The 19,952-nt window shown below is 39.4% G+C and overlaps 1 protein-coding gene across 1 annotated transcript; it reads right to left on the reverse strand.

Moving 5' to 3' along the window:
- Window positions 1-1,460: 1,460 nt before the first annotated feature.
- WBP2 (WW domain binding protein 2) lies at window positions 1,461-19,952 on the reverse strand. Its single transcript, XM_081318304.1, has 8 exons — window positions 19,536-19,952; window positions 16,544-16,652; window positions 15,095-15,230; window positions 10,018-10,110; window positions 8,087-8,224; window positions 7,428-7,547; window positions 4,674-4,750; window positions 1,461-3,536 (listed from the first exon to the last, which is right to left on the reverse strand). The coding sequence occupies exons 1-8, from the start codon at window positions 19,592-19,594 to the stop codon at window positions 3,483-3,485; spliced, it is 786 nt and encodes a 261-aa protein (XP_081174430.1). The 5' UTR covers window positions 19,595-19,952; the 3' UTR covers window positions 1,461-3,482.

The raw sequence follows: 19,952 nt of genomic DNA on the forward strand, positions 1-19,952 counted from the left end.
AAGTGCTTTATGGGCAGTGCGTAGCCCCCTCTGTGAGCATTATCAACAGGAACCCTTTCCTTTCTTTGAAGCAAATGCAGAGGTCACTCTATGGTCACTGTGCAAACCAGACGGATGAAACCAGTACCTAGGAGGTGCCAAGTTGGTCCCATGGTTCCCAAAGAAGGGAACTGCAAGCTCATGAAAGTGTGCGCCAGGGGTCTTCAAACTTGGCCCTTTTATGACTTGTGGACTTCAACTCCCAGAATTCCTCAGCCAGCACGCCTGGCTGAGGAATTCTGGGAGTTGAAGTCCACAAGTCATAAAAGGGCCAAGTTTGAAGACCCCTGGCCTATGCCTTTCAATAAAATGGGTTTGTTGGAAAAAGTGCTATCAGGATCCTCTACATTTTTTGCCACCAAAAACTAACACACCTTTCCTCCTGCAGTGATGTATTAGGAAGAACCAACATAATTGCTGTGAAAGTGACAAGCAGCAAGGCAAGTGGAGAGTAAGTTGATCATGTGCCTATTTATAAGCAAAGCCTACTATAAAATAATTGCATTTATGTCTGCTAGACACAAGGGCAGGGATCCTGTGATTCTCCAAATCCTCACAGCCAACATGGCTAATAGTAAGGGAAACTTGAGGACTGTAATTCAGCAACATTTATTGCCACAAGTTCCCTTCCTTCATGGAGAGGATAACCAAAGGTCAGTATTTTCCAACATCAGCAACTTTAATTCGACTAGAAGACAAGCCAACACCCACCTCTCCAGTCTAAACCCAGTTTTCAGCTTGTTTTAATCTTCTGTAATTTTAATTATTTTTTAATATAATTGTTGCTTCCATATATTTTATTATAAGCCACTCAGAACCACCTCGAACTCTGAGATGAGTGGCATCTGATAAATAAAGATTAAAAATAAAGTCCCAGAATTTCCGAAGCATGGCCATTGCTAAACATTCAAAGAATTGAAATTCACCCATCTTAAAGTTGCTGAGGTTGGGAAACACAGCCTTAAAAGGAAGACTGGGCTTTAAGCTGGCAGCCTCTTTGAAATCTCTAGAAGGCCGATAGCAATTCAAAACATTGTACCTGTCTCATTCAGGTCTGAACAGGTAAAACATTACCGGTAGTCCTCAACTTATGACCACAATTGAGCCCCAAAGCTTCTGTTGATAAGCAAAGCAGCTGTTAAGTAACTTTTGCACCATTTTACAACCTTTTTTGCTTTTGCTAAGCGAATCATGCAGTTGTTAAGCAAATCTGGCTTCCTCCATTGACTTGTCAGAAGCTGGTTGAGAAGGTTGCAATTGGTGATCACACAATCCTAGGACAGTGCAACTATCATAAATACACGCCAGTTGCCAAATGAATTTTGATGAAGTGACCAGGGGGATGCTACAACAGTCGTAAGTGTTTAAACAGTTCATAAAGCACTTTTTTCAATATGTTGACCCACTGAACCAAAGCAATGTGATGTCATGTATTTTATTTCATAGTCTCAGCAAATCAAAAGACAGCCTCACATTCAAGAGAGCCATTTCACATCCAATTTAACAAAAAAATTTCCAAAATACATACTGATTTTTAATATAACAATTTTGTTACATCACTTTCATTTAAATAGCAAATCTAGGGAAAAAATACATGGCTTTTTAAGTATATTATAGGTCAGTTAGAAACCATTTGCAAAAACCATACTGTACCAAAAAAACCTATAATAGGCTATAGTCAGTCTGCAAACCTAGTTATCAGTTAAACGGTGTTTCAGTTTCTAGAGGAAAGAGCGCTGGAACACTTTTGCTGAAAAAGCATCTGAATTTTTATGCTGCAATACTTCCAACCTGAACTGAGATGGCTGTTTCTCAAGTCTACAGACATGTAGCCGTGTTCAGAGTAATGCAAATGGGTCATAAATAAGCTTGCTTGTTCACAAATTTTAGTAATAGCAAAATATTTGTGCTAAGTCAGGGAAGCAAAAACTAAGCATTGCAGAAGCATGCAGAAAGACCATCCTATTCGGCTGTGCTCTCTTTACCAGATGCTGTGTTTTGCCCCAGGACAATCTGTAGCAAAAGTCAGGAAGCAATTTGTATCTACTGTCAAGCGGGAGAGAGCAGAGTTGGAAATAACCGGTGTTGTTTCAAGCACTACATAGAACTTGGACTGAAGCCAACAGTGAAAGAAGGTCCAAAGTAGTACTGGAAATGGCAATTTCAAGTATTTTTATTATCAAGGACAGTAGTTTTAAATAGTTTTGCATCTATTTCATTTCAGCATTAAATCAGATTCAATGTTAAAGAATTAAGAGTAGATTCTCATGATTCAGACAGATGAGGGGATGCCAGCACTAGGATTTCAAGTGTTCTGGTAAGTTTCCAGAATGTTCGGAAGCCATACATCTAGACCTACTGCCATAGAAAATTCCTAAAATCCTACCTCTTACCTCCCCCCTCCCCCATTTTGTTTCCAGAAAAGAATTTTGCTTTATTGTGATTTGTGTATGATATTTTGCGATAAGAATTGTACTTGAGGAAAGAGAAAATGCACAAACCCTTTGATCTTTGACCTTTCTTTTTTTAGCAAAGCCTTTGAATTTGTCAAGTTAAAGCAAAGAGTTATTGAACTGAGAGATAATCTGATGTTCACCACACATAGTGAGTGATGGCTGAAAACAATAAAAAAAATCTGTTTCTTCAAGCTGCAATACACTCAAAATAAAAGGAATAATATCTAGGCAATAATTAAACACATAAATAGGCTTATATATGACTATCTTCTTTCTTAGAAACCATATCGCCTACTACTAGGATGATCAGCCATTTGGTCAAATCAACTACCCTGTTCAACTATAGAGGTAAAGATGCTTTCCTGGCTAAAACTACACAGCCACCACTTTGTCACTGTAAAACTGAAAGAGCCAAGGTATTAAAGGGATAGACAAGACTGTCCGTAGTGTGAAGTGTTTGTGCCATGCACCTTGTAGAAGAAATGGCAGAAAATTCCATTGTCCAAGTAGAATCAAATGTCTAATACATGCCGTTAAATTTGTCAGAAGATCAGTGAACTTCCTTAATAGGATGGCAGGGTTCATGCAACGAAGAACCAATCAAAAGATCACAGAGATAATGTTCTTCTGAAGCTTCACGGTGAATGAGCTGGGCAGCACCTAAAATATCAACATCTACCAAATTCAATAGTTGTTGATGAATTTCAGCTGAAGTAGTCTTTCTTCGAGAAAGAATGTTCTCTGGGACAATTAAAATGTGGGATGGGGAAAAGAATTCTTTGTTATATCATACAGAGGAGAACAAAATATTTAGTGTCTGAGCATTACCAACCCAGAAAAATGTTAGAAACACTTTCTTACTGGCACATATATCTATCATTTTGGTCCATGACAGATATATGTACTGGGGGGGAGACAATATTGTCATATCCCTAATCAATATTTAGCCATATGGCAATAAAAGATGCAACATGTGATGATGTTTTTCTACTGGGTTTTCTTGTCCTCTGGAGGAAAGTAAGGAGGTGGAGGAGGCTGGTCCTAAAATGTTTGAGAGGGGAAAAAACAACAACTTCAGTTTATTATTACACATATTTCAACTGCAGAACACTGTTGTAAGCTTTATATATATAACAATATATAAATTAGACCTATGCTGCATGAACCATGTTCTTGAACTGACAGGGGGATTTCTCTTGTACTATCATGTAATTTTAAAAAGCTTGTTTTTTGTCATATCTGAGGCACCTTTTATGCCATGTATTCTTGCCTTACTGGAGTCGGGCAGTGTTAAATAAATAAATATGGCTCCCTAATAATTAGGCTCAGGTGCTAATATATATGTAAGAAGCTATTACGTACAAGTTGGAAGATTATTTAAGGCAATATGGACATACATGATAAAGGGCCTTTGGATATGGTCTGAGGGGATACATTGCAGCCAACTAAGAAATTTAGGTTGAGTTAGTGCCTGGGTAGAAGAGCCCTTGGGAATCCTTTCAAAGTTGCTGTGAGTTCCTTGATGAAAGAAAAGATGGCACCCACAAACACTGTCAATCAAGTTTGTGTTAAGGGCTGTTCATGTCCACGAGAGGTACAGCAAAGGCAAAAGCATTGTGGCACTGGATTTTTCCCAAAAGCAAATCAATTCCCCTTATAAAGTCTCTGCGATATAATCTTATTTATTAAAATTAAGTAGATAATTACGGGAAAAATATAATTTCTGTAAAACATCCACCTGTTAAAACTATATATGCCTAATCACCACCTGTATCTCCCTCATTCCCCAGCCCTTTCTTTAAAGATCTGAGCAAATATATATTTATGTCCTCCACAAACAAATATAGACAGTAGATTGGGCAGAAAGCCAACGAAGCTGCAGCTGAGAAATCGGAAAGAAGGAAGTAGAGAAGGCTGGAATACAGAAAAGAAGAAGTGGGGGATACATAGGCAAACATCTAGAAAAATTTACAGAGAAGAGGAACTATCATTGGGATGGGGAAATGCAAAAAGGCCCCCAAAACAATAACCCGCCAAGGTTAAAGGCAGAATGAAAAAAGAAGAAATGAGAAAGCAGCGTGTTAGGTGCTTTCAGAAAAAGGACATGTGGAAGTTTTGAGCTGCAACCAAGAGACACGCTTGCTTAACACTTGCTCTAAATATATTTTTGAAAGTTACCATGGGCATGTAGACATTATGAGGGTTCCCTGGGTTGTAATATGCACTGGCAGCAGCTTCTGCAGCCTTAGCTTCAGCTGCAAAAAAAAAAAGTACTGGTGATTATTATTTAATCGATTTATATAGCTGCCCATCTCACACTTGTGACTCCTGGGTGGCTTACAATAAAAATAGATAAAACAGATACAGTATACCAATTAAAAACACATGGCACCCGAGCATCCTACAATTGTGTAAGGATGGGTTGCATAGATTCAAATAGGAAATAAGAGTTGGGTATGCATATTGTACTCAGCTGCTGAATAAAATGATTTGTTTTCTTTTGGTTTAACCTGTTGCCTGAATATTATGCATATTATGACTTGTAAACCGTAATTTACGCTTAGCACGTGGTAGGAATCTAAGTAGTTCTGGTTTATTCAAGAAAAAAACCTTATATATCGTATGTAACTCTGATTGATAACTATTAAACTGGAAATTAGCATTCAATCTGAATGTACAAATCATTGTCATTATGCTGTGCTAGATCAAACCAAACAGATCACACCATTGTTTAATACAATGTATAATCCCTGTTGTAACTCTCTTTACCATTTTCACCCAAAGCTGCCATATGTTCTTTCCTAGAGGAATGCAATCAGCTATTCAAATTCTGTGAAATCTGCTAAAGCAGGGGTGTCAAACTGCGCGCCCAACCTAGCTCTGGCAATGGGGGAAAAGCTGCAATACGTGGCAACACATCACGTGATGTTGCAAGTTTGACACCCCTGGCTGTTGTGATTCAGGGTCAGCCTGTGGGTTCGGCAGTTGGGTCGGACGATTCAGAGGAGGAGGAGGAGGAGGGGTTTGGAGAGCCTGCAGAGGACAGTTCTGAGGCTTCGCAGAGCTCTCAGCCAGGCCCCTCCCATCTGGTTACTACGCAGACCCAGCTGTGTGAGCCTGACAGCGTGGATGAACATAACCCACAGCTGGCCCTGTTCAAGGACGCCCGACGCAGGAGGCAGTCAATCAGGAGTAAACAGAGGAAGGCAATGGGGCACCTCGGAAGGAGGCAGAGAGAAGCCACGCCTTGAACTGTTTAAAAGGGGAATGTGTGGGAGGGCTGGTTTGCTGAAGGCAACCGTTTGAATAGCTCCTGTTTTAGCGGTTCGTATTTTGTTTTGCTCAGTTTGCTCTGTTTTGGATCTGTTTTGTGTAAATAAATTTGGCGGGCTTACTTCCAGCCTTTTGCCTTTTGTAAAGGGGTTGTCCCTGCCTTTTCTGCAGGGCTGGTAGTAGGCTGGAACAGAACAGTTATTCAAAGGACAAGGCTAAAACAAGGCAGCAGTTTGTCTCATCCAATTCTTGCTTCAAAGATGGAATATTACTTTAGCACCACTTACAGTATTTAAGTCATCCACTTACAGTATTTAACTCAATTCTCAATTCTTCCCTAAATACAGCATAAGAACAGAAAGTCTACTGTCCCTTAATCACATAATAGGATTATTCTGTTTAGCTAAAAAGAGCTTGTTTCTACCTACTTCCAATAGCAAACAGAGCACTATTCTATATTTCGTTATATAGTCCTGCTCAGTATTCAACTCAGACCTACTGCAGGGGTATGTTGCAAGAACTGTGATGCTTACTATTCTAAAAAACTAGACATTTTAAAAAGCTATAGGCAGGATAAAAAGCTGAAGTCTTTCCTGATTCCCTTCTTCTCCAGGCAGATCTCAAGTTTGTGTGCACAAGAGGAAGATTATACCCTCTGACATACTGTCACTCTACAACAATAACATGTCTGTTGCCAAACACTGACTCCAGCACCAGGAACTAGATTTGCCTCTAAAATTTTCTCTCTCTAGTTCTTTGCTAATAATAAACATTATATAGTGAAAGTTTCCTCTTTGATTTGTAATATTCGTTAAAAATTCCTAGTCTGTGCTGTTGGACAAGATATGGTGTCAAATGAATAAGGAACAGTTTAGGAGAAAAAGGAACCAATTCAAGCATGTAATGTAATTTATATAATAAACTGTCATGGAGGCCTGACTTTTGGCACACTTTATATACATATATACATAGGAATATATGCCCTGCATGCATTTCTTTTTCTTGTATATTTTTTTTCTTATTCTTCCTTTTTGATAACTATGTGGTTTATTATTTTTATTTTCTATTCAATTAATTAAAAACATGTTTAAAAAGTCATGTAAATAAAACTTGTGCTGTTATTCTGTCTATGTAGAAACTAATTGCCTGCCATCTCTACTGAAAACTCAGCCCTTCCTGGGTTTATGTATGGTGAAATTTGCTGGATGTTTTACCTTTTTGTTAGTGATACATAGGGTATCACTAACTTTATGAACTGGATTTGCAAAGCTTGGCAATAACAAAAGGCAATTCCTTTATAAACAGAATTAGTTTGAGGTCCTACAAAGGAGATTAATAGAGCTTCAACTGAGCCATTGTTAGAAATTAGCCACCTGAGTTAAAATTAGATCTCTACAGAGTGGCTTTCCAAAATATATTTTCTTTTAAATGGGTTTTATAAACAAAACAAATGCTAATACGGTTTGCTAAGCCTAGCACAGCCTTTCCCAATCTGATGCCTTCAAAACGTGCTGGTTGGGAATAACAAATAGTATACCAGCATTCTGGCCAGGCACAAGTCAGAAAGGTTACATATGTGAACCCTGATTCAAAGGCTTTGGGCCATTTTATCATTTTTCAGAAAATTTCCTATCTTGGCCTTTGGGCAAGCATCTTTACCTGCCGGAGTGGTGGGAAGATCTGGGCCAGCAGCAGGTGGTTCCATAGGCCCAGGATAGGGAGGAGGAGGAAGCTGCATGTATCCCATAGCACCATCCATTGGTGGACCAGGATACAATTCTAGGACAATGGAAAAAGACAGAGTAAAGCACTGCAAAAACAATTAGCTGAGTCAAACCAGAGAATCACTGGAATGCTTGTTCTCAAACTGACCTTTTTAGGTATTTTAAAGAGCCCGATTTATTTTTAAAAAAGAGGAATTCAGAAACTGATAGGTTATATCACAATATAGCTCATGATGCAATCAGAGCTATTTCAGAAATATTTCTGACCATGACAACTGCTTCCAGCTTATCCAGATTGGCTCCCTTGTGATGACGTGGATCTGAAAACTTTAATCAACCTATAAAAGGTATGGAGAAGTATTGAGATGAGAATGAACCATATATTCCTCAGTAGAAACTTTGCAATAACTGAAAGTAAGTTCTTGTATACACAAAACAAGACTTGCTTACACTTAACAAGGGAGTTGCCCATTTGGGTGACCATTGAAAATAGGATGAAAACAGGATGAAAAAGTGAATCTTATTGCCTTTCCCTACCATATTTCTAAATAAAACATTAATTAAAAGCTGCCTTCATTTACTTTCAAAACTCACCAAGTGGTGGTGGTGGATAAGGGTATCCTGAAGGAGGAGGAGGATACATCCCATTGGTAGCAAGTGGTGGGAAGGTATAGCCCCCATTCGGCATGTATGAGTAACCATAGGCTCCATTGGGAACTTCCCCTCTTGAAGCTAGAAAACAAAGATGAGTGAGTTAATTCAACCAAGCTGACAGGAAGCGTTTCAGGAATACAACAGCCAGAACCCACTTCCACAGGACAATGGCACACATGAAGCTCACTGAGATTACAGTGCCAATTAAATCAACAATTAGCAATATCAGTAATTACAGGTCTTGAGTCTCCTCTAGAACTCTTACGCAGATAGTCCTGAACTTACAACCATTCATTTAGAGGTCGTTTGAAGTCACAATGGCACTGACAAAAGTGACTTACAACCAATCCTGACACTTACGACCGTCACAGCATCCTGTGGGCGCTTGGCAACTGACATGTATTTATCATCCTGCGGTGATGTAATCACCGTTTGCAACCTTCTCAGCTGGCTTCTGACAAGCAAAGTCAATGAGGAAAACTGGACTCACTTAATGACTGCATGATTCACTGCAAAAGAAGGTCATGCACCTGCCTTGTTTAGTAATCTAAACTGTGGTCTCAATTGTAGTTGTTAAATCAAGGATTACCCATAGTTATGCTATATTCTTTAGTTCTTTCACTTCTTTTTCCATGTTGACAACTGAATTTGTGAAGCCTGGTACAGCAACAAAAAATGAAGCTGATAGCAGCGTAACACGGTTCTGGCCTTCCGTTTAAAGGCTCTAACAGATAAAACCAGACTACAAATGCAGAAAAATAGGCCAAGCAGAACTGCCTAAGTCCAGCATTGAACTAGTTAGTGGAGGAAAACAGGACACCGGAGAAATGAAACTTTTCTCTGTCTCATGAAAGTCAATTTGGTACTAGAAAGAGTTCAGAGGCAGCAGGAGAGGCCAGGGGAAAGGAGGGGTTCATTGCAAAGGTGAGTGAAAAGGAAGGCTATAATTCTTCCCTTAAGCACAGGGGTGTCAAACTCACGTCGCATGACGTGTCGCGACGAACGGTTACTTTTTCTCCTTGCCGGAGCTGGGGTGGGCACGGCTTCCGTGTGACGCATTTGGCCCGTGGGCCGGCAGCTTGACACCCCTGCCTTAGCATAAAGGAGATCTGAAAACAGAACCTCCAACTGATGATCCATAGGCTTATGGAATAACAGACACAGGTGGTCCTTGACTTCTGACCACAGCTGAGCCTGGAATTTTGGTCATAAGTTGTTGCAGTTAAGTGGGTCATCACGTGACCTGGCTCGATTTTACAACCATTTTTATGATGGTCATTATAAAACCATTATATCACTACAGCTGATAAGCAAACTACTGTATGTGGTCATTAAATGAACCCAATGGCTGGGGGTTTTTTTGCTGAAAAACAGAAAAATAAAACATTGCAACTTCACAGTCGCAGGGCCACAGGATGCTGCAACTAATCGTAAATGTGAGCCAGTTGCCAAGCACACAAAATGAAATTTACGTGATGGAAGTGGAAAGGGAGGTGGGGTACCACAGTCATAACTTGGAAGATGGGTAAGTAGCTTTTTTAAAGGCCATCACAACTTCAAATAGTCACTGAATGAGAATTGCCTCTTTTAAGTGAGGACCACCTGCATTAACAGCACTCAATAAGACTTCCGTTGTTAAGTGCTAAGCCAAGAGTAAATGTATCTATTGGTGTTCTCGTGATGAAAAGAGTAATTGTGAGATAGGAATACCAAAATAAGCCTTTATTTTGTAATGAGTTTTAAATTCCCTCAACTATTTTAAGTAATCCAGGTACGTATCCTAATCTGAAACACATTTTCAACTCTTCACCAAGGCACACCCAGATTTCTCTCTCACCAGCCCTTAGCAGTTCTACTTCTGTTATAAATACCTTGAGATGCTACTTGCAACATACGCTGTCCAAACTCAATGGCACCTCCAGCTGAGAATGTCATTTTGAACGTTGTGGATCCTTCCCAACCACCTAGTAAAATAAGATCAGATAGGTGGAAAAAGCAAAATAAGTTTGTCTACTACCAGGTTTATCTTGTAAGGTTCTTGAAATCCTTATAAGGCTCTTCCTCTATCATCTTTCCATTACGTTTCAGCCTAAGTCTTTTAGAGTAAAAAGCAACATTAGAAAATGAGGGCCATGTTCTCTTTTTCTCCTCCTCATTTTAGCCCAGTTTTGTTTTAGACAATATAGAGCTCAAGGTGGTGCATCTACCTAATATTCCTGTATTTTCTTCATAATAACAATCCAGTGAGGTGAGTTGGTCCAAAATCACCCCAACCGGCTTTCATGGCTAAGGTGGGACTAGAAGAGAGAATTTTCCTGCTTTCAAGGCCAGCATTTAATCACTGCACCAACATGCTCTCTGCGTGTTGCTACTTTTAAGAGCAGATACACACTTTCAAACTGTGGAGCCAGAAATATATATTTTTTTATTTAGATAATAAAATCTGAGACCTAGCTGATTCTAATCATTTGTGAATATAATTGTTCTTATCTCTGACCTGTGGAACCGCTTGCCGGTTGAGCTCCGGATGGCCCCCGACCTTCGCTCCTTCCGGCGGGATCTAAAAACTTACTTATTTGAGCAATCCGGCCTGGTTTGATGGGTTTGGGGTTGGGTTTTTAACATGGTTTTATTATTGTATATATCAGGCATAATTATGTAATTGTTTTTTAACTTTTGTACTTTGTTTTTTAATATTTATTGCCCTGTACACTGCCCTGAGTCCTTCAGGAGAAGGGCGGTATAAAAATTTAATAAATATAAATATAATAAATATATGTTTAATGGCAGGGAAAATTGAGTGAAATCTTTTTTCTATAATGGTTGAGCAAAGTGTGAAAGTGTAATTGAATACTATATATGTGCAAAGTGGTGTGACACTAATGTTACAAGGAGATGGATTTTAAACAACAAAAAAGATCTGTGCCTTCAAGAGTCATCAAAGGCCAGGAAAGAAAAACAACAACAACAATTTGCAAACAATAACATTACACAGATTAAATTTGTTCTGAGCAAGCCAGGGCAAATTTGATTTGTTAAAACATCTTTACAACTACTCTTCAGATAACCATAAATCAATCTAGAATGGCAACCATATGAAGTGAAATTAAATAAGAAATAGGATTGTATCTGGGCTAAAAATTATATGGATTATATAGGAACAATTTAGAGCTGCAGGACTGGAAACAGACCACTAAAACATATCATCAACATGGCTGTAGTCGTTTAAATTTGGGAACTTCCAGAAAAGGCGACTATGTTTCAGCCCTTGATCACGTAAAAAACATGGTAAAAGTACGTTTCTGAATTATTTAGTTGACTTCAACCCCTATATATGGAAAACAGTGTGATACCCATGGAGGACCATGTGCACATATCCTGGATATCCACATATCCAAACATCCAATGTGCATTTCAGTTAAAAGAAACTAAATGGGAAGTGCGCATACTGAAAAGCAAAACTTCAGTTTCTGCTGTTATCATTATTAACAACATCTTTGTATTCCATATATAAAGGGGTAGTAACTGAGGCCAAGTGCTGGGTTTGGAAGTGTGCCTACCTGCCCATAAAAAGGCACAAGTGTATCGGGGGGATAAGAAATATGCTGATACAATGAATTATTTTACCTCCTGGTAAACAGGTGTATGTGAGTAGTCACAACCACACAGACAGCCAGTTTTCAGTAGCCATATCTCCTCTATTGTAGCCATTTTCTAACAGTATACACTTATAGTATGTTTTCAAAAATCCAAATGTGCTCACCAGCCCCAAATCATTACCAAAACACCATCCTAAAAGTAAAATACTGAAAAGATATAATCAATATAATCAGACACTTTAAAACAGACATGTCAAACACAAGGCCCGGGGGCCGGATCCGGCCCGCGAAGTGGTTTCATGCGGCCCACGAAGCCATCCTGGAAACAGGGAGGGAATGGCCCCCACTGCCTTGGCCCTGGCCCAGAGACCTTCAGATCTGTCCCACTCCTGCCCAGGCCCCCATAGGCCCCCTTGATGTGAACGATGTAGAGCTGGCCACGCCCACCCAGTAGGCCATATGCACTCTAGCCACACCCACCCAGTAGGCCACGCCCACCCTGGCCACACCCACCCGGCCCCCGAGGGCAACCGCAATGCTGATGCGGCCCTCAATGAAATTGAGTTTGACACCCCTGCTTTAAAAGATCCTTTATCTCCCAGCTAGATTGACAGATTGGATATTTGAAGCAGACAGATACTGAGCATCACTCAGATGTAAGGCTCTCGGCTCTTTTAATACAATATAAAATGGCAGAAATGGACACTGTCATATTCCATTCTTCTGCTAAGACATACTTCATAGAGGAAAAAAACTGCTCAAGAGCTTTCAAGTCAATTAAATATGAAACCTGCAATCAAACAGAAATGCACAGCCATCAAAAAGCAACCGAGATAAGAATCCTGCTATAGATTAACTGACCACTGTGGGATCTCAGAATGCTGCTTGTCAAAAGCCATTTTACCTAAACAGATGAAATAGTGTCTGATTTAGCTTTACTATAAGAAATAAAAAAGTCGAGATCCATTTTTGTGACATCTTGCTTCACCATACTTAATGAAAATAGACATTGAGGTGGTTGATGTTTTCATCAGTTTTTATTAAACTCTTTAAAAGTTTCCATGCTCTGTATTATGATTTTTTCCCTAATACTTCTAGTTGAGCTTCTAGTTGAGCAATAGTGAGGGGGTGGGGTGGGGGGAGGAGGGGAAAACAGATCATGGAAGGGAAATCCATTCTCGATTTAAGACAGGCAGGTCAAACTGCTTGCCCACGGGCTGGATGTCTCACGCCGAAACCCCACCCACCCCATTGCCGGCAATGGGGGAAAAGTTCCAATACGTCCCGCGACGTCAGATGACGTCATGAGTTTGACATGCCTGATTTAAGGTAAAAGTCAAAATTAAAAAGGTCAAAATTAAAATAAAACAAAATTTGAAATATAAAATAAGAATGCATATCTTATACTTTGTGTAAGCAAGGAGTACTGGAGTTTCCCAAAATTATTATTATTATTAGCAGGATGAGACCAGAGTCAGGGAATTGAATGGGAACAATACTGCTGATCTTGGAGGTATCCCTCCCATCAACTCAGGTACTATGGAAGACCATTCTCTTCTTTAGCACAGAACAGGGGTTCCCAACCAGGGGTGCGAGACGAAATTCCAGGGGTTGCAAAAACTAGGCTTTTCAAAATTAAAGTGTATATGCATAATTTGTTGCCGTTATTTCAGACTTTTGTAAGGGGTGCGAGAATGTATCAGAAACACTCCAGGGGTGTGGGGTATAGAAAAGGTTGGGAGCCGCTGGCATAGATGATTTGGTTTCATCATGACTCGAGACAAACATGCTTATTTAGTCTTTCATTATAAGTAAAGTATCAAGACGAATATTCAGAATAATAAGAGTTGGAAGGGACCTTGGATGTCTTCTAGTCCAGCCCCTTGCCCAAACAGAAGATCCTATAGCATTCCAGACACATGGCTGTCCAACCTCTTCTTAAAATCTAATAATGGAGCACCCAGAACTTCTGAAGGCAAGCCATTTCATTGATTAATTGTTCTCACTGTCAGGAGTTTTCCTTAGTTCTAGGTTGCTTCTCTCTTTGATAAGTTTCCATCCATTACTTCTTGTCTCAGGTGCTTTGGCAATAGGTTGCCCCCCCTCTTCTTTGTAGCAGCCTCTCAAATTTTGGAAGCTTGCTATCATACCTCTAGTCCTTTTGTTAGACTAGACCAGGGGTAGGCAACCTCGGCTCTTTTATGACTCATGGACTTCAACTCCCAGAATTCCTGAGTCAGCATAGCTGACTCAGGAATTCTGGGAGTTGAAGTCCATGAGTCATAAAAGAGCCGAGGTTGCCTACCCCTGGACTAGACATACCCAGTTCCTGCAACTGTTCATATGTTTTAGCCTACAGACCCCTAATCATATTTGTTCTTCTTCCCTGCATTCCTTCTAGACTCTCAACAACTTTTTGTATCATGATGACCAGAACTGGACACATTATTCCAAGTGTGATCTTACCAAGGCAATATGTAGTGATACTAATACTTCACATGACCTTGATACTATCCCTCTGTTAATGTAGCCTAGGACTCTGCTGGCTTTTTTGGTAGCTGCAGCACACTGCTGGCTCATATTTAAGTGAGTGTCCACTAGGACTCCTAGTTCTGTCTCACAATTAATACTGTTGAGCCATGTACAACCTATTCTATACCTGTGCATTTGATTTTTGTTGCCTAAGTACAAAACCTTAATTTTCTCACTAGTTATCTGCATTTTTTTTTGATAGGGCACAGTGTTCAAATCTGTCAGGATCTTTCTAGCTCTTGAGCCTATCTTCTAAAGTATTGGCTATTCCTCCTAGCTTGGTGTTGCCTGCAAATGTGATCCATTCCTCTTCTATATCCTCTTCTAAATAGTTTATGAAGATGTTGAAGAATACTGGGTTTAAGACAGAAACTTGGGGTACCCCACTACACACGTCCATGTAAGTTCCATTGAGGACTGCACTTTGAATGAATCCAGATATGAATCCATCTGGTGGTGATGCTGTCTATCCCACATTTTTCTATCTTACCAAGAAGTAAGTTATGCTCTACTTTGTCAAATACCTTACTGAAGTCCAAGTATACTATGTCCACAGCATGTTCACCCTCCATGTTCTCTATGTTCGCCCTCTGAATATGTCACCCACATCTGTTATTACAATGCATAATGATTCTAAACATTTCACTAGAATAAATTAATTACAGTACTCACAACTCATTTGTTATTTTTTGTAAGTAAATTAAGATGAATTCAGAGTTCATTGCAAAGATGACGGAGCAGAATAATCCCAATGATTTGTGGATTGATTTTTGTAAGAACAACATAAATCAAATGCCCAAAACATAGGGGTACTTACCTCCTGCCTCTGCTTTTATGACGCCTTTGATATAATTTGCTCCAAACACGGGTTGCTTAATTTCACATTCTTTCATTAAATAAAAGGGCATCATGAAAGACTGCATTGCATCTTTTCCCTTAGATACAAAAATAACCTGCAGGCAAAATGAATACAGATTTTTAATGCTTAGAATCAGAAAAACAAAACACTAGATTTCATTGCTACACACTAACTAATCTCAAATGATATAACTAATGTTTCAGTTAATGCTTCCAAAATCTTAGGAAAATAGGAACCAACAATTTATTCGATTGATACTATGAAGCAGCAATATTAATCTATTTCTAGATAGCTTTTAAATTCTCAAGATGCTCAATTGATGTACAGTATTAATCAAATAGCAATAGCAATAGCATTTAGGCTTATATACTGCCCATACTGCTTTATAGCAGGGGTCCCCAAACCCTGGTTCATGGATTGGCACCGGGCTGCGGCATGCCAGAAACCGGGCCACGCAAAGAAGCAAAGCCCCATCCACAAGATGCAGGCAGTACATGAAACCACAACCCCTCCGCTCCACAGAAAAACCTCTCTCCACGGAACCGGTCCTTGGTGCTCAAATGGGGACCTCTGCTTTATAGCACTCTATGGGAAGTTTACAACATTGAAGCATTATTTGCATATTGCTCCCTACAATCTGGGTCCTCATTTTACCAACCTGGGAAGGATGGAAGGTTGAGTCAACCTTGAGCCCCATCAGGGTGAACTTCTGGCTGTGAGCAGAGTTTGCCTGCAATACTGTACTTAACCACTATGCCACCTGAGCTCTTATCCAAAGTGCTTGAAATACCCACTGCCCATGTACTTTCAAGTTACTGAAGCAATTCAGCTATTTTATCACCTCTTTTTATTAGCTCCAGCTTGCTCCACCATCATAATTCTACTGTTGCTCCATACTGCAACTGAGAATACTCAAAACTAGCCACTAGAAATGAAAACTCAACTCATCATAAAGCTTCAAGGGATTAGGGCACTGCAAAATCATGCCATCTGTTACAAGCCCAAATCTTTTTTGTAAGCCCTCAGCCATTGCTTCATGTTGCCTAGAAGATCTGAACTTCAAATTATGGGACAGAAAAGGAGAAGAAAGGATAAGGCCGGCCTTACAGTTACCACCTTTGCCGCTCCTATTTTACAGTTCAACTCATTTTATGCTCCTTTTCATTTGGCTTTTGGACTTACCAAGCATAAAAATGCTAATTCCAAATGTCAGCCACATTAATACAAAGATTAAATGCAATGACCCAGTTTTTAACAGAAGGGACTACATCCATATGTATTCTCCCACCTCAATATAGCTAAACCAGAATACAGAAGGTATAGATAGAAAGAGATAACTATCAGGAGTTTTAGGATCTTTTTCTCTTTCCAAGCGTGCATGTAAACAAATACACATTGCTGACTTACTCGATACGGAGTCATGAAGACACTGCCTTTCTTGGTCCCTTTAAATGCCTCTGGCGTATGTTCCATATCATGGAATGTCATTTCAATGTGCTCGTAATTCATCAAGATGCTATACTCAAAGAAAACAGACAACAGATACTAAGATTTACTTCCTAGAAATTCTTTTACATCTAAGACGGATAATATAAGCTTTAACATCACTGGCACAATATTTCAACAAAGGCAACCTGTAGATTACTAAATACAAACAGGCACACAATGATTATCAGCGAGGTTGTCAGCAACCCATTTTGTTGAAAAACATGTACATATGAAAATCATCACCAAAAAAATGAGCCAACTTTACTCAGCATGAGGGTTGCCAAAGGCAGTATTCTTAACACAGCTCAAGCTACTATATATGAAATGGCATAATTCAGTAAAATGACTACTTTATTTATTCCACCCAGTTTTAATACTGTGGCAGCAATATCAAACTATTCCATCTGCCACTTGGATAGGACTGTTATTTCAATGCATGTATTTTGTGCATCCTGAACTGAGACAAGTTGTCAGTTCCCCTAGTCTTCTACTTTTCCACAGGATTGACAGAAAAAGTTCCTATCAGCCTTCCTCAGTACATGTTCCTAAGCTCTGCAGCAACAAAACTGGTACTCTCTTCGTGTACCATCACTCTATAATCTTCGCTTAATGGTGTTAAAATCAGACCTCAGCCTGAGCATTTATTATCTTTTAATGCTGAAGTCATATTTTCATTTTATATGCTCTTTCACTACTTCCAGTGAAGAAACAAATATAGAAAACTTTGTAATGTGACGGATTTCAATATAGCCTGCCACTTCTAAATGCAACTGCTTTTTTGACAAAGGAAGAACAAGAAGTGGCAAAAGCATATTCAGATGAGAAGAGTTGACATGGTGGTAATTATATTATTTCATAATACTAACATGACATCAAGAAGCCTTCTGATAGTTTGCACTGGACAAAATTATTAGAAGACACTTATGGCATAAGTTCTTTCCTATTGTGGAAATATATATGATGCTCTTTTTGAGGATATTCTTTCCAACATTAACATTCTCAATATATAAACTGGAAATAACAAAAGTAGTACTGGAAATTAATTTTCAGTCTGAGGAGATAAGAACCCAGTATCAATTTAAGTCCTTGGGAAAATTCAACAAATGCCATATGGAATGTAAAAAGCCACTGAAGCATGTAGAAGTGGAGAAATCATCTTATTTATTTTGTGAAGAAAAGGGAATGGAAGCCAAGTGTCACAGTTTCTCAGCTGATGATGCAGCCTTATGAAATACCCTCCCCTTTGAATTAAAGCTTCTTTCATTTCTTCTGACCTTTAGGAAGCTACCAAAATTGGAACTTTGCCAAAATTTCCATCTATAGTTATATTATTTTGAGTTATTGTTGCTATTAATTTGATTTTGTTTGGATTTGTTGCATTTATCATAATTTATACTTTCATTTGTATATTGGTTGTTTCAATTTATTTGCATAAATATGGAATTTCTTTTCTGTTATGGATGTATTTGTTGATTGTTTTATAAAATTCCACGAGTCTGTGCTGATTCAGCAATATATAAGTACAATAAATAAAGTTATAAATATATAAGAAGTAGCTATGACAGGCTGGAATAAAGGAGAAATTACTAAGTAATTTGGATTATTTACCTGTGGCAACTTTCCAAATCTGAAATACGGAACTGCTATATATTCTGTACAGGTAGTCCTTGACTTACCAACACAATTGAGCCCAAGATTTATGATGCTAAGTGAGAAATTTGTTAAGTGAGTTTTTCCCCATTTTACAACTTTTCTTGCCATGCTTATTAATAAATCACTGCAGTTGTTAAATTAGTAATGCTGTTGTTAATTGAAACTGGCTTCTCCATTGACCTTGTTGGTCAGAAGGTAACAAAAGTTGATCACCTGACCCCAGGACACTGCAAGTGTCATAAATATGTACCAGTTAAGCATCCAAATGTAAATCACATGACCATGGCGATGCTGCCAGGGTCATAAGTGTGAAAAATGGTCATAAGTCACTTTTTTCAGGGCTGTTGTAACTTTGAATGATCACTAAATGAACTGATGTAAGTCGAGGACTACCTGTAATTCCTGTTCTCCTTAATGTTACATTTACAGATGGAGTATTGCCACCTACATCCACTTGCAATGTTCCAACTTTTATTCTCATTTGTTTTCTGAATTTTACTATTTATTCTCCCAAATCTGTCCTTGTTGGCCCCAACTGTTATTCCTTCCAGCTTCTTTCTACAAAGAGTGTGTGGAAACTGTGATTTTTAAGCTGATTCTTGAGCTGGCTTGCATCTATTGACTTGCCAACTGCTCAGATTTGAGCATACTGACAACAATGGGAAAAAGGTATCGATATTATTGATATTTATTACTAGTAATATCATCCTGCTAAGCCACAGGGAATAAGAAAGAAATCTTAGTTATTTCAAAGTACCGTATCTTCATGGGAAATGAGGCAATAAATTAAAATCCTTGGAAACAAAAAAGAAACGCTCTTTTCGAAATTTTACAAGCTGGGGATATTTAGGAAAATATGTTAAGCTCAGGACAAGTTCTATTACACACAATTCTTAGTCGTTTTTTCCACTCTTAGGTAGCTAATTTTGTTTTCATCTTATTATGCCTTCAGCCGCACAGAAGCTAAGAAATTTCCAGGAAAATGACCATATTGCAGCATAACAAAAAAAGAGGATAGTACGCTAGAGATTATTTATGACAGCAAGGATCGAACGAGACGCCCGACGTAGAAAAAGCAAGAAAAGAAGAGAGAGCTGAGCGGGCGGACGGCGACGACGAACTTTCTCTCTCCGCCCCTGGAGGCGGGGCATCTGCGAAAGGGCGGGGCCCCGGGAATCGGGGGGGTACAGGGGGAAGAGCCGCTGACGCAGTACGCTCAGACCGGACCCCACGAGCTGCAAATGCCGCCCCCCAGTACCTTTCGCTGTTATTGACAATGACGCCGCCTCCCTCCGAATGGTTCCTGTTCAGCGCCATGGCCGGTAAGCAACTGCTGACTTTTTCACCTGGCACCCGCTGGACTGAGATGCTCAGAAGCTAGCCGTTAGTAAAGCGGCTCTACGCAAGTTCTGCGAGCGACTTCCGGCTTAGAGGAGCTCTACTCTAGGCAACGAACCAAACCGGAAGAGGAATAAAGCAACGGGGCGATGCCAAGGCATGATGGGAAATGTAGTTCGTTGGTGGAAAGGTTGCTTTCGACCGCTAAAACTTTGCGGAAAAGTGGGAAGGGTGAAGTTTCTAATCACGAGTTCTTGTCTGTATATATGACGTTGGATAAAAACACTGGATTCTGTTCATAATAGTTGATGCTTTAGTTAAACGCAAAAGTGTAATG

Source organism: Vipera berus, assembly GCF_964194415.1.
Source record: "Vipera berus genome assembly, chromosome: 2".
Lineage (NCBI taxonomy): Eukaryota > Metazoa > Chordata > Lepidosauria > Squamata > Viperidae > Vipera > Vipera berus.